Raw genomic sequence first — 14,247 nt, 5'->3', positions numbered from 1 at the left:
CAGGACGTTTGCCGTCTAATGTGCTTTTGCCGGGTTGGCCTTTTAGTGTAGACCATGTTACTCACTATTGGTTAAACTGTAACCATATTCACCCTGAAGATGATTTCCTTTATCGCATGTATTATGTTATGAATAACCACAGCGTTGTGTAACCACTTTTGTTCAATATTAAATCACACTTTGCTTTAGAAGGGTGTTTGATACATTTATTACCTTGAGCATATGGATGAACGTGTGAGTGAGTGAGTGATCAGGATGAATCTGCTGTAGGGTTGTGTCTAGATGGAAACACTTGTTCTGTGAAAAATCTAACATGCAACAGTCTCGGCCCAAGTGCCGCCCACAGACTGAGCCTCTGACGCACATTCACACAAACTCAGCAAGCTATTGCAGAAAATCTAGTTTTAATCTTCCGTTTGGGTGAACCTGTCCAACAGGAACTAAAGATGCTCACAAGGTACTAGACTATGACGAGGAAGCACTAGTCTCTGGTTAGTCTTATTTAGATGATATTCAGTGTTGAGGCACTTTGTAATAAGCATAACTTGTCCTGTGTGTGCTTTGATGGACCATGATACAATTTGAACGCAGTCTGTGTGGACATCAGGCCAAATGTGAAACAAATCCATGCTCACGAACTATATCACCCTAATAATCCGATTGTAATTCCAAATCTGATTGCAAGTGGTGGTTTAACCCTTTTATAAATAATCGAGAGGACACTTGTAAACACTTGATCGTATGAGCGGTTGTGGTTAAATAGTGTCATCGCCCTGGTTTAGGACTCTCATCCACAAACAATTTGCTTTAGTTGTGGGAAGGGCTGGAAGCAGCACGGTTCAGTGGTTCATGTGCTCGTCTTCTAAGTAGGACCCGAAATAAAAAATATCTAGTCTTTTAAAACAAAGAAAAGCAGCATTGGAAAATAGTTAGTATGCGCAGACAGCAGCAGAAAACTGTATATTCATGCAGTGTGCACGTCCCAAAAATAAATTCTGAGTTTCCTATTCCACTTTTGAAGTGAATCCTATTCCTATTCACTTTAAAAGGTCTTTATTAACCCCCCGGAGCTGTGTAGAGCTAGCCTAGAAATCTAGACGCACCCTAGCGGCAGCAAATTTAATCTGCCCACGAGTGTCGTCTAGCAACTCTCAATACCCTTCTGAGCTGTATTCCTCTCAATCTGGACAGGCCAATCACATCGTGTATAGAGTCGGTGGGCGGGGCCATAATGACGACGGCCGAGTTGCGTTTGCGTGCTTCTAGTAAACACAGAAACTGGCGAACGGCGGTCTTTCGAATCCGCTTTGACCGCGACTCTGGAAGACTTGGAGTTAAGCTTTTCTCTGAGAAAAGAACGGCACTGAAGTCATTCTTAATAAGGGGAGATGTGTTCGGAGTTTTGCTGACCGGATACGGCGAATGTTTAATCTATCAACAAGCTCTGTTTCACCTTTGTTGCTCTGATTGGTGGTAGTGCTATCCTATCACGTGCAGAGGGAGTTTGAAAGACAACCGTTTATCCCGCCCCTCGGATTGAGCTGTCAATGGTGAGTTTCCAGACCAAACATCTTGATGTGGGTCTGGCTTGTCAGGCTAGTGTAGAGCAGTTATATGATTAATGGATGCACTTTTTTTGGGATTCAAATTTTGGACTGCCATTATAAAGCTTGGATTAACCAGGACATTTTTAACATAACTCTTGATTGTATTTGTCTGAAAGAAGAATGTCATATGCACCTAAGATGACTTGAGGGTGAGTAAATCATGGGCTAAATACAATTTTTGGGTGAACTATCCCTTTAATGCTGACAATCAGGACTGGCCTACTACCAAGTTCAAAAAGTTTTGCAGAACGAGGCTAACCATCTAGACATCACCCTGGTGAAGTAACACACAAACAAAACAATGGTACAGCACTCATGTGGGTGAATGGAAGACGAAAGGAAACCGTCTGTTCTGAACACTTTAATGTTGACACAGGTGAACAGTAATCTCCAGATGAGTACAAACAGGTGAAGACAGAAGCAGCATTCTGGACCAGCACAACAAGCTACTACTTTGCAGGCAATGTCACCAAAGAAAAAAACAAAAACAAGCGTGTATAAAAACAGTACAGTGATGCATGAGCACATCCTCTCTAGTTTGAACATTGAGGTCAGACTACACCTGGACTGGAACTGAGAGTTGAGATTTAGGTTCACTCCAGATCTGTCCCACTACAAACGCACCTCCTTTAGAGTCCTGACTTTCCTTCCCTTAGGTTACGCACCGAGAGCGGCTCGTGGGCGTCAATACTGGAGGCACAATCTATGGTGTTGGTTTTTTTTTTTTCCTTAGTCGTTCAATACTTGAGATCTGTTTTAAAAAAAAACATCCTAACTGGCAACTCACATAAACCACAAGCAAACGGCACATTCTGCAAACGAAGCACCAGTCGTCTTTGGGAAGTTTGTGATTGCTGAATTGGGGGGGGAAATGTTTGCTCAGCATCAAGGTTCACTAACTTCTACTGGCCGTCAAGGTCGGTCTATCCTGAATTGAGCCAATTGAACGAGGCAGAAGATGTGACCGCCAGTCCCTTGAGGGAGCAAGAGTCGGAAAAGCACCTTGGCCTCGAAAGGACGAAAGACTTGAGTGGATTTAAACCTAGATGCTAAAAGGCAGCTCCTCAATGTCTTGCTACAGGAATCATTTTTAAGGCCTCATGGCGATGAAATGGTTAAACAAAAAACCCTACGCCGTTGGAGCAGGGCAAGGCTGAGTCTTAGTACGGCTCCCCTAGTGGACAGAATCTTCACATCCTGCGAACCCTACGTAGCTAAAACCAAATCCGGACACGCACACATTCATACCGAGAGACAAGTAAAGACCTGCTCCGCTATAATCGCTAACATTCCTACAGTTACCCCCTGCTACACTAACCCTAGGCTCATCTCAAAGGCATCGGACACACGTTCCCTCTGGGCAAAGGCAAACTTGAGTTGTGAGGGAATGCCGGTGGCGAAACATTAGCAAGTGGCACCTTCTCCCAATACACTCATAAAGGCAGATCATGGTTAAAAAGAAAACAAGGAATGTTAAAGAAAGGAATGACGTGGGGTAAACGGGAAGGGTTCGGGACACAGGAGGAAGACGGGGGGGCAGTGAAGATTACTCATAACAACCATGCCAAAAGCATCCATGAGGTTTTTTTGAATATTTTTTTCCTCTGTTTTTACTTTTATATACAAACAAACCAAAACACAAAATATGGATTGTGCACGTTTTTGTTTGTTTTCACATATATATTTCATGAAAAGCCTCAATACTCATTTGGGGAAGGGGTGAGGGAGGGAAAGGGGCAGGAATACGGAGGGAGGGATGGAAGATGGGAAAGTGGACGGAGTGAGAAATATCCTTTTCCTCTAGATCAATTAATCCAGTACTATTATGTTGATGGTGGTGGTGATTGATGATGATGATGGAGATAACTTTGGGGAGGTTGGAGAGGAAGAAAGGGAAGGGGGAAGTAGGGGAGGAGGAAAACAGGGGTTTGGAAACAACTCAATCTTTCCAGTCCTTCTTGATGTTGAGGTTCCATTCCCAGGACAGGTGGTCGTGCTTGTCGTCGTCAGTGAACTTGGATTTAATGTTGTAAGTGCCGCGGGCCAGCATGCCTTTGGGGGCCTCCTCTAAGGGCGTCAGGAACTCGTATTCATCCGGTCGGGGCCCATAGCTCCCTACCATGTAGTCAGACTTGTCAACTGAACACAAGAAACAGGTGAAGAGGTTCAGTCAGTGGTGGATAGTGCAATAAAAGATTGCAAAAACATTGATAAACTGATGCAGTTAGAAAAACCCCATAATTTAAGATATGGGGCAAAAATGGCCTTGTGTGCATTTTTGTATTTTATATGTATAACAAGCCTGCGGTACCCCTCTCAGATACTGAAGCTTTCGCGCCTCGATCGCCCCCCGGTGACCGGTCCCAGTATAGCCGCCCCTCTGCGTTTTCTAATGGACGCGAGGCAAACTAAACAATAAAATTACACCTCAAATATTTTTCCCCCAAAGTTAGTTTATGTCATTGAAGGCAGTTATCATCACGATGATTTCATTTCAAGTGTTCATTTTTAAAATAAGTTTAGTTTGAGTCAGTTATTTGATGCTATAAAAACAGGGGGTGTGTGACGTACATGATTGACAGCTGAGATCGACGGCTTCTCTGAGTGAAGTTGTCACTGAGGCACTAACGGACTTTTTTTCTGGATTTTTGGGAGCAGATTGGAGCTTTAGCTTTAATTTCTACATTTCCATAACTGTTTATTTCACACCAACATAATTCATTGTTCTGCATCTGTGAGAGTGTGGGCGGGCTTTTGATATCGCGACTGTACTTCCTGCTCTCTACTGCGCAGACTCCGGTCCCAAGATGTCAGCGCCGTGCAGGCCGTCTGAAAGCTTCAACTCTGTTCAGCGGAAACGGATGAAATCGCGGTGTCCATATATTTTTATGGTCAATGGTATAACATGATAAGGTAAAGCAAGAGTGATGTTCTTCCCAAATTTTTGGAAACAGAAATAATTGCTCAAAAAGTTAGCCGAAATTTTCGTCGCATTGTAAAATGATTGTACAGCCACTGTAGTGAGATGGACTTTGTAACGACGTCTTTAGTGCCTTTTACGGGTCTTGTGAGTGGGTCAGTGGAAATAGGCTTCAGAAAGGCCTCCATTGGCATTCAGTATTTCTCAGCCATCAGCTTTCAACAAAAATATCTTCATTTGTGTTCTGAAGATGAACGAAGGTGTTACAGGTGTCCAACGACATGAGGGTGAGTAATTCATGAAATAATTTTCATTTTTGGGTGAACTAACTCTTTAAAATTCCCAACTTGACAGTACAAAAAAAAAAAAAAAAACATTTACACCCTGGTACAAACTTTTAGTTTTTTTTTTAAGTTTTTTTTAAAGTTTTTTTTGGTCAACAAGCAAAATTCCAGTTGCACCCATTTTACACAAAATAGCACTAGTCATATGGGTACATACATACAATACTGTATATGCATGCACACATACATAACCATAAAAATAATCTCACTAGTGTAATTGCATTATACCCCAATGAGCTTTCATTTTAAGTCAAGGTACCAGCTTAAAAGCACACTTACTAAATATCAATAAGCCTCTGATATCTATTCACATAACCAAAGAAAAATATAAACATCATAGCATTTGTTGTACTGCATTTTTTTGTATGTTGCTGAATCCAAAAAACAACAACCTTGAGCTGAAATGTACCATGAACACGATGTGATTGTCATTTTTAAGTACACTTACTCTTCACCCCTTTCCTAAAGGTCTGCTGTACGTACTTCAACCCCGAGACGATGTCTCTGTTTACCTGCGAACAGATGTAAACACACATGTGGACCAGTGACGTCACATTACTGAGCTGATAAACAGGAAGTGGTTCAGTGCAGCGTGTTTGCACATGCTGTTTACATGCAGTCGGTACACAATGTGCCTCTGTTTGTACCACAGCAGATTCATTCACACGATGATAAGGAAATACAGGGCATCCAACCTTCAAATAAGATGAATGGATTATCCGATAACATTGGATTATGCACTAAAGCATGGTTATAAAATATATACTTCAGTTATTCTTACTGGAAATTCAGTGAGGATTCAGTTAATGTGCCATGGAAATTGTTACACCATGATAAACGCTGTGATGCCGTTTATCCCTAGCAATTACTGCGGTTAAAGTGTTTCCTGTTGTGATCATCTAACCTTGAAGCTGATCTTTATCCTGTACTCCACTCCCTCCTTCAGCACAAACGACTGCTTCTTATAGGACTCCAGATCACCTGAGAGAGGAACAAAACACATTCTCTGAAGTTACTACAGCGAGGTGAACCGGCGAATACCAGCGAAACATTGTGACATTAATATTCCTCACAGTAGGCCAAAACCAAAATATGAGAAACAGAAACGCTGTCATAACTTGTGTATAATGTGAAGGGTAGTGCCCAACCAAATTCGCCATTCCTTTAATGGCAGCGGCTATTTACACCAAGTGAAAATTATTCTATATTATTCTATTTACAATGAAAAAGTAGCAGTTCTTTGCAATATGTATAAATAGTAATTAGATGCCATATATATAATACACTTTATTTTGACAGAAACATACTATTTGCACCTCAGTATTGTTGTACATTACCAGGATCCAGTAATAACAGTGTGTTAATGACTATATTTATTAAATGGATGCTGCATTAATGGCACAATAAAAGCCCTCCCTACCCAATAAATGCATTTATTAATATTAAACGTCGTTAGGCACTTTATTTCCACATTTAGAACATTTTCTTCCTTTTTATTGAACGTAAATGCCTTTCCGATATGATATGTGATGAGAAAAGAGCGAGCTCTGCAGAAGGCGAACTCGAACCCGGGTCGATCTCGTCAACCTAGTACCATGAGCCTTAAGCTTGATTTATACTCGACACACCGGTATTCAGGAGTGGGCGGCAGTGTGCGCATCGAAATCAGTTGCTTATATTCACAAAAAGCCCTTAAATCCCATAAGCCCTTAAATTGAAAAAAGGTCAATGTTTAATAAAAATGTTCACAAAAGTAAATGAAAATGTTTAGAGAAAAAAATATTTAAGAGATTGTTAATTTTGCTCTATACTCATATCCGCTGACCACTAATAATGACCTGCATAAGGACACAAATATGAGAGAATTTTGAAGGTTGAGCTGCCATTGTCAGGTGTGGTATGAGGATGATTGTTAACGATGGTGATGAACGACAGACTGCAGTTGAATCTTGTTTCCAGCAGATGGCTGCAGGACACACACACACACTCTCTCCGTCCGCTCATCTTCAGCTCACTCACTCTGGCTGCTGTGCTTTATAGGTCATGTGACTGTAAGATTATGTTGCACCACAGGTTTGGCTTGGCTTAGTCATAGCATAAATAACACTCACTAATAATGGTATGAATGAGACAAATACATCATATGCATTGTTGTGGTGTGATTACATAAAAGGGGTATTTGAATATGCATACTATAAATTGTCAAAATTATAAGTCTCGTGCCAAGTCTTATTTTTAAAACAATTTGTAATGTTTCCTAAATAAAAGCTCAAACAATGAGGTTTGTATTTATGCACACAAGCAAGCCTGTTTCAGCAGAGCTGTCATTTTGCCTTTCCACTTCTTCCGCTCGTGTGTATGTGAGGTTTTATCATATCAGACACCTTTGAGTGTGTTGAAGGTTATGTCATAATTCTCCTCTGTGTGTTCGCTCTGTCAATACTATGAGACACTTGTTCAGACTGCAGTGAGCGAGATCGATATTAGGCATGGTAAAACATGGTACTCGCGCTAAATCAAGAAAATGAGATTTAAACAATCATTTGGGAAAATGCACAAGTCAACAAAATGTAACACTGTTCTAGTGGTTTTTGTTTTATAATATAAAAATCGTAGACCATGCCTTTAATGTTTACACATGGATTAAATTAATTGTACGACTTTAGAAGACTAACAGCTCGATTCATATGGATTACTATTAAGATGTCTTCATAAACTTGGAAGCTTGAAAATCTTTAATGCCTTTCCACGGATGGACAAAAATGATTCGGTAAGATTAAGAACATGCACATACAGCTCTGGAAAAAACATGGATTTCTCAATGTTAAACCGATAGTTCACTTTAAAAGGAAAATTCTGTCATCTTTTACTCACCCTCGAGTTGTTTCAAACCTGTATGAGTTTCTTTCTTCAGCTGAACACAAGGGAAGATTTTTTGAAGAATGTCAGTAACCAAACAGTTAACTGGAGCCATTGACTTCCATAGTATTTTTTTTTTCCTACTATGGAAGTCAATGGCTCCAGATAACTGTTTGGTTAGTAAAGGATGACAGAATTTTCATTTAAGTGGTCTCAATTTTTTCCAGAGCTGCACCTTCATTTGTGTTCTAAGGATGAGCGAAAGTGGGATTGGAACGACATGAGGGTCAGTAAATGATGACAATTTTCATTTTTGGGTGAACTAACCCTTTAAGAACAAGCTCTCTCTACTCACCCTGCAGGTCTAGAGTCAGTGGGGCGGGAGCCGTCTCGCACATAAGAGTTAGCCGCGTCACCTGGACGTTGGGAGCGGTGGGATCTGCAAAATGAACAACACACACAACAAAAGTACATAAGAAAATCTGTTGCTTGACTTTTGTACATCAAGGGCCTGAATTTAATTTAGGAAATGGGAGGGACTTTCCCCCTTTATTCATTCGAGGGGGGTGAGTGGGGTAATATTTTATACATTGTTAAAAAGTTAATTATTTCACCTAAATGCTTGCTCACTCAATTCATGTGTGTTTGTACAATACATATTTTACAGAAAAGGGCGTCTTACAAACACCAACATACACGACACCAAACATCCTTTTTATTATTGATACAATTGCGTACCGAATCATATTTCAGTGGTTAGGGAGATTCTCACAGAAATAAGCACACACCTGGGTGCAAGATTACTATTTGGTCTTTTTCATTGTGCAAAATTCTATACAGCACAAGAGGGGTAAAATTTAAAACTTTGAATCCATTTTTTTTCTTTTATCACAAATGACAATGAAAAATAGCGCAGTCAGATTAAATTGTGTTGTTCTCCAAACCTCAACCAACAGGCCAAACAGATTCGGACTCTTTTTGGCAATCATAACCTGATTGGACAGAGTTTATGACGTATATTTTGCGCTGGAACTTACCAACCATCTAAAACAATGCTGTGTGCTGGGCTAAATGCACTCGTTGTGTGTGGTTTTTTTGACCAGCTGTGAACTCGTGAAGAGCTTATTAAATGTGTGAAGGAATCAAACAGTACCACATTTGCACACACAGACAAATATATGCTGCAAGGAGACCGCAGTTTAGACGTCTGTCAACATTGCGACTATGACGGGGAAAAACATCACTTGCTTGCTGTTTTTGGTGAAGATGTCTTTGGTCTGGATTGCATTTAAATTTCAGTCGAATATTACCAGACTTTGTTCGGAAGTGAAAAATTGGGTTTGGTGTGCACCAGAGTTTGTTTTAATCCAATCAAACCTGCCAAGTGTGAACAACAACAACACAATATAATTAACTCACTATACTCACTATATTGCCAAAAGTATTGTGACACCCCACCAAATCATTCAATTCCGGTGTTCCGATCCCTTCTATGGTCACAGGTGTATAAAATCAAGCACTAGGCATGCAGACGCTTTTGCAGACAAACGTTTGTGAAAGAATGGGTCGCTCTCAGGAGCTCAGTGAATTCAAGTGTGGTACCGTGATAGGTTGCCAACTGTGCAATATGTCCATTTGTGAAATTTCCTCACAAATAAATATTCCACACTCAACTGTTAGTGGTGTTATAACAAAGAGGAAGCAATTGGGAACAACAACTCAGCCAAAAAGTGGTAGGCCACATAAAAATCCAAAAGCAGGGTCAGCACATGCTGAGGTGCACAGTGTGCAGAAGTCACCAACTTCCTGCAGAGTCAATAGCTACAGACCTCCAAACTGTGTGTGGCCTTCAGATTAGCTCAAGAACAGTGTGTAGAGAGCTTCATGGAATGGGTTTCCATGGCCGAGTAGCTCATCCAAGCCATACATCAAGTGCAGTGTAAAGCATCGGATGCAGTGGTGTAAAGCACACTGCCACTGGACTCTAGAGTAGTGGAGACGTGTTCTCTGGAGTGACCAATCACGCTTCTCTGACTGGCAATCCGATTGACGAGTCTGGGTTTGGCAGTTGCCAGGAGAATGGGACTTGCCTGACTGCATTGTGCCGAGTGTAAAGTTTGGTGGCGGGTGGATCATGGTGTGGGGTTGTTTTTACAGTAAATGACCTACTCAACACTCTCCAGCAGACACTCAAAAAAAAAAAAAAAAAAACACTGGAATGTTAGTAACTTGATGCATACGATTAACAACACCAACTAATGTGTTACATAAACAGCATTTTCTTATTACCTTCAACAGAATAAAGTCTTATTTGGAATACAACTTCACTTGAAATGTTAAAAATAACAAACCCTATTCCATCTTAGAGAGACAATTATAGTGAGACACTGACAGCTCCACTTCCTAAGGAATGTCTGACAGCGATGACTTCCAGAAAACACTTTTGTTTGTTTGAGAAGCTCAACTTCTGGCTCCGCTAATGCCGCAAGATCAGGGCGGGTGTTTTGCTGACCCATTAAAGATGGGGAGCGGGTGTATTTGGGAAAACAAACTTTTGCAAATCCATTTGTGGCCGCATGTTCTATAAGCAACTTCACAATTTTGTTTAGAGTACGAGCAATACTGATGGCTAAACGCAGGAACTACAGAAATACACAGCTGACGTTTACGGTTGGCCATCCATCATGATCTCGGATGTCTCTGTGGGAGCTGCTTTACTCGCTCTACAGTAAGTAATGAGATGATTAAACACCCGTCTCTTGACGCCCGTTCAAAAAGCTCTTCAGGTGATGGGAAGAGCCGTGGCGCATTGTAATGGCAGACTGCTGGTGAAAGCAAAAAGGAGCAGGAACTCGAGAGACGTGACCTCGTTTTTGAGCGCTCTTCAGAAGGTGCTGGCACAAGGACAGCAGCCGGAGGCGTGAGCCGTTAACCACGAGTCCACAGCTCCAGCCCAGAACAACATGATTTACCCAAAGGAGGACACATTCCTGGATCAACATTATCTGATGGTCCTGGAACAACACGCGTATCGGGATGAAAACACGTGCTGAATATTGAACGATACAAGCTACACTTTAATACATCACGATGCAACAATATCATTCAGAAGTGGATTGCGATTTAAACTTCAGGGAGAGGAGAACAATCCTTTAAAACCTAGTTTAAAACTTAGAAAATGTACTTTATGTAATCACGTTGGCTTCATATGATTTTGATAAAAAAGGTTTCAATTCAGTGGCTCTTAAAATGTCATGTTTTGTAATCATCAAAGGAAAGGTAATAACATTTTCCTGACAGTGAATAAAACAGAATATACACACACTTCTGTTCAAATGTTCTGAGGGAGGTGTGCACTTTTTTATGTTCTTGAAAGAAGTCATGCTCACAAAGGCTGCATTTATTTGATCAGAAACAGTAAAAACAGCAATATTGTGAACTATTTCCATTTAAAATAAGATATTTATAATATTTCTTAACACTTTTACAGTGCCCTTGTTACATTAAATGTAGTTTACTATTTACAGTCAATTATGCATAGTTACATGCAACTAAACCAAACCCTTACCCTTTAGTAAGTACAGTAGTTTATTATTACTCTGTACTTAAAGGTGGGATAAGTGATATCTGGTAACCGTTGTTGTTATTTCAAATCACCAAAACAAAGACGCCCCTACCCCCAAAAAGGGTCACACACAATTATGTTTTACAATTATAATTATGGGCTATATAGATGTTAAGAGGAAACAAACATATATTAGGAGTAGAGTATCTTACTTGTCGAACACATTTTGTGAGCTGACGCTTGAAACACTGAGGGGATTTAAATGTGCCATATGGTGTGGAAATGAACGGATCTTTATCGTCGCTGAAGTGAGCGACAATACGATCGCAAATGGACAAACAAGCGAACATGACACACGAGCATATTCAAGCAAACGCATAAATCCAGCATATATTCGTTCTTTCTTGGCTAATGTCCGTTGTGTGTGACCCGTGTGTTTTGAATAATGACGTGCACTGAGCCTCTCTTCTCACCATAGACACGCTTCTCACTCTTCCACTCGGCCCGAGTCCTTTTTCTAAAACGGTTTTGAAATAACACTTATCCCACCTTTAAATGTGTAATGTAAAAAGGACACCTTAAAATAAAGTGTAACAATATTTTTATTTCAATACATTTTAAAATGTAAATTACTCCTATAATGCAAAGCTGAAGTGTCACATGATTAAAATCTTCTCTAAAAATTTTTACACAAACGTTATGAATAATTAGTCAGACCACATGACATTTTAACCTGGAATAACCTTCCCCTGAAGTAGAAAGGTCTGTATTTACCAAACACTGTCATGAGGAGCTGTAAAGGTTCTCTCTGTTTTAGTTATTTTTGCCTGCATGTTATGATGCACCATATGACTTACAATAATTGTATTAATTTAATGTGTTTTTTTCTTGTTATACCCAGACAGCTGCTTCACCACACATTTAAAATGCATGCCCACCCTAACAATGTGTATTTAAAGCAGCACTTGGCAACTTTTGCTCTCGGGGTCCCCCTACAGTTGGGAAAAAATGATGTCCTCAACTACTGTCGTAAGCGGTCATCCTACAACAGGGGATGTAATGCGCGGGTCGTCTCATAACCCGCGGACCCCGTATGTCTATTTAATTGTCGCGGGTGCGGGGCGGGTTGTAAAAATATATACAGTGGTGCGGAGTGGGCCAAATAACTTCATAAAAGCATCCCCGCGGGTCGGTGCAGCACTAACAGTTCCCCTGAACACTGCTGGAGGAGTTCACATGCAGTTGTTCTGCTTGCATCGCGTGTGAAATGTCTTCATCCCAGGTAACGTTACAGTCAGGGGCATATGTTTCAGCATTTCATATGAATATAATTTCATGGGTTTTATTTTTTTCAAACGCCAAATAATCACAATGCTCATGTTTACAAGCCAGTGTCATTATAGTAGTGGTTACTATTGGTTAGCGTTTTACAAAATCTATATGATACTTCAGTTCAATGTTTGAGTGGTAGGTAATCACTATAACAAGCATGACAGCATCGGTCGGGCACGCCTCCTTCAGCTCAGGCCAACGAGCAAACGCTGGTCATATGTTGATCCTCGTCCTGCCTTTAATCCCATCACTTTTTCGTTTCCTCTTATTGCTTTCCCCCAAAAAGTTTTTCTTTCTTATTTGTCTCTGCTGCTTCGGACATGACTATATTATACGACAAACAAAGTTGGGCTCGCACGTCCGAATTTAAGGAAGTGTGGGTGTTGGTGGAAGTGACGTATATGCCGTAAAGCAGTTGAATTTTGTAGTTCTTTTTGTTCTCGGGTTACTACCCGAAACCCGAAGTTTAAAAGTACGATTAAAAACGATACAGACCCCATCAGGCTATGGCAGACGTGTCATTCAACCTATTGGAAGTCGATGTATCATCACAAGAGTCTTGAAAATATATTATGAAAGTTGAAAAGTTACCTAGTGCTGCTTTAAGTGATTTCATGCATGCATGAAATGTAACATCAACACAAAATAAAAAACATCAGTAAATTTAAAAGCTGTTTTCCTCATGGGACCAAAAAAATGTCCCCACACGGTCAAGAATATCGGATACTGCCATCATTATGGGAACATTTTGTCCTCATAGCGTAGGGTTTACCAGGACCACCCGCCAACACCCCACACGGCTTTAGTGCATGCCAAGACATACTAGTCAAATAAGCTAAAAATCAAAGTGTGTTGAAAGAAGAACAGGTCCATGGGATGAATTCTGGGAAAGAGAATGGTGCACTACAACCTTATGTGTGTGTGTGTATACAGAAACATTTATCAAACTAGGCCATAGCAGTGAGAGAGTGAGTGTGTGTGTGAGAGAGAGAGAGAGCGAGCGAGAGCGAGGGAGGGAGGGAGAGAGTGAGGGAGGGGTGTTCAAGAAAGCGACACACACCTGCAGCAACACTGCAGTTGCCCAGCAGCGCCTCCTTGTACTTGCGAAGGCTTTCGTCATCTTTGTCGAGTTCCTGGATCTCTTGAAGGCTCTTCTGTGCTGGTGGCTTGTAGTTCACAGCCTCGCTCTGTTCGTTCTCCGCTGCGATAGCGGCCAGCTGCTCTGGTGTGGGCTCCTGCTCGGCCATGATTGACAGCTAGAGGGAAACATCAGCCAGGTTAGGGGAAAGGAAACAAACATGCCACGAATAAACGGTAGCAATGGAGATCTGACCCACATAATGTCATGTGATCAGTTCCTCCAGCGTGTTAATTTTTTATTATATTAATGGATTTGAAATGAATTCACCCCACACACACACAGCAACGGAAGCAGCCTATTGTGGCCATCTGTATTCAGCACTATTGCATTAATGGTCAAAGCCAATTACTGCAGTGACTCAAACACACTACACAGTGCTGTGTGTGCAGCCTATTTTTAGGTTAATTCATGATTCAAAATTAATAAGTTTTTAAAATCCCCAATTTATTGCAAATGTACAAGTTATAAATAAAGATTAC

The 14,247-nt window shown here is 40.8% G+C and overlaps 1 protein-coding gene across 1 annotated transcript in view; it reads right to left on the bottom strand.

The window, feature by feature from the left end:
• Window positions 1-3,408: 3,408 nt before the first annotated feature.
• The window catches only part of arhgdia (Rho GDP dissociation inhibitor (GDI) alpha), a 33,498-nt gene continuing 22,659 nt past the window's right edge, over window positions 3,409-14,247 (bottom strand). Inside the window, exons 2-6 of the mRNA XM_067457474.1 lie at window positions 13,688-13,883; window positions 8,086-8,169; window positions 5,776-5,852; window positions 5,320-5,383; window positions 3,409-3,746 (exon numbers count right to left, since the gene is read on the bottom strand). Of these exons, the coding sequence (XP_067313575.1) occupies window positions 3,547-3,746; window positions 5,320-5,383; window positions 5,776-5,852; window positions 8,086-8,169; window positions 13,688-13,874 (612 nt within the window). The 5' untranslated portion in view covers window positions 13,875-13,883 and the 3' untranslated portion in view covers window positions 3,409-3,546. The remainder of the gene's footprint in view (window positions 3,747-5,319; window positions 5,384-5,775; window positions 5,853-8,085; window positions 8,170-13,687; window positions 13,884-14,247) is intronic.

The sequence above is a fragment of the Pseudorasbora parva genome, chromosome 2 (genome assembly GCF_024679245.1).
Source record: "Pseudorasbora parva isolate DD20220531a chromosome 2, ASM2467924v1, whole genome shotgun sequence".
Taxonomy (NCBI): Eukaryota; Metazoa; Chordata; class Actinopteri; order Cypriniformes; family Gobionidae; genus Pseudorasbora; species Pseudorasbora parva.
This window is presented reverse-complemented; position numbering and strand designations above follow the sequence as displayed.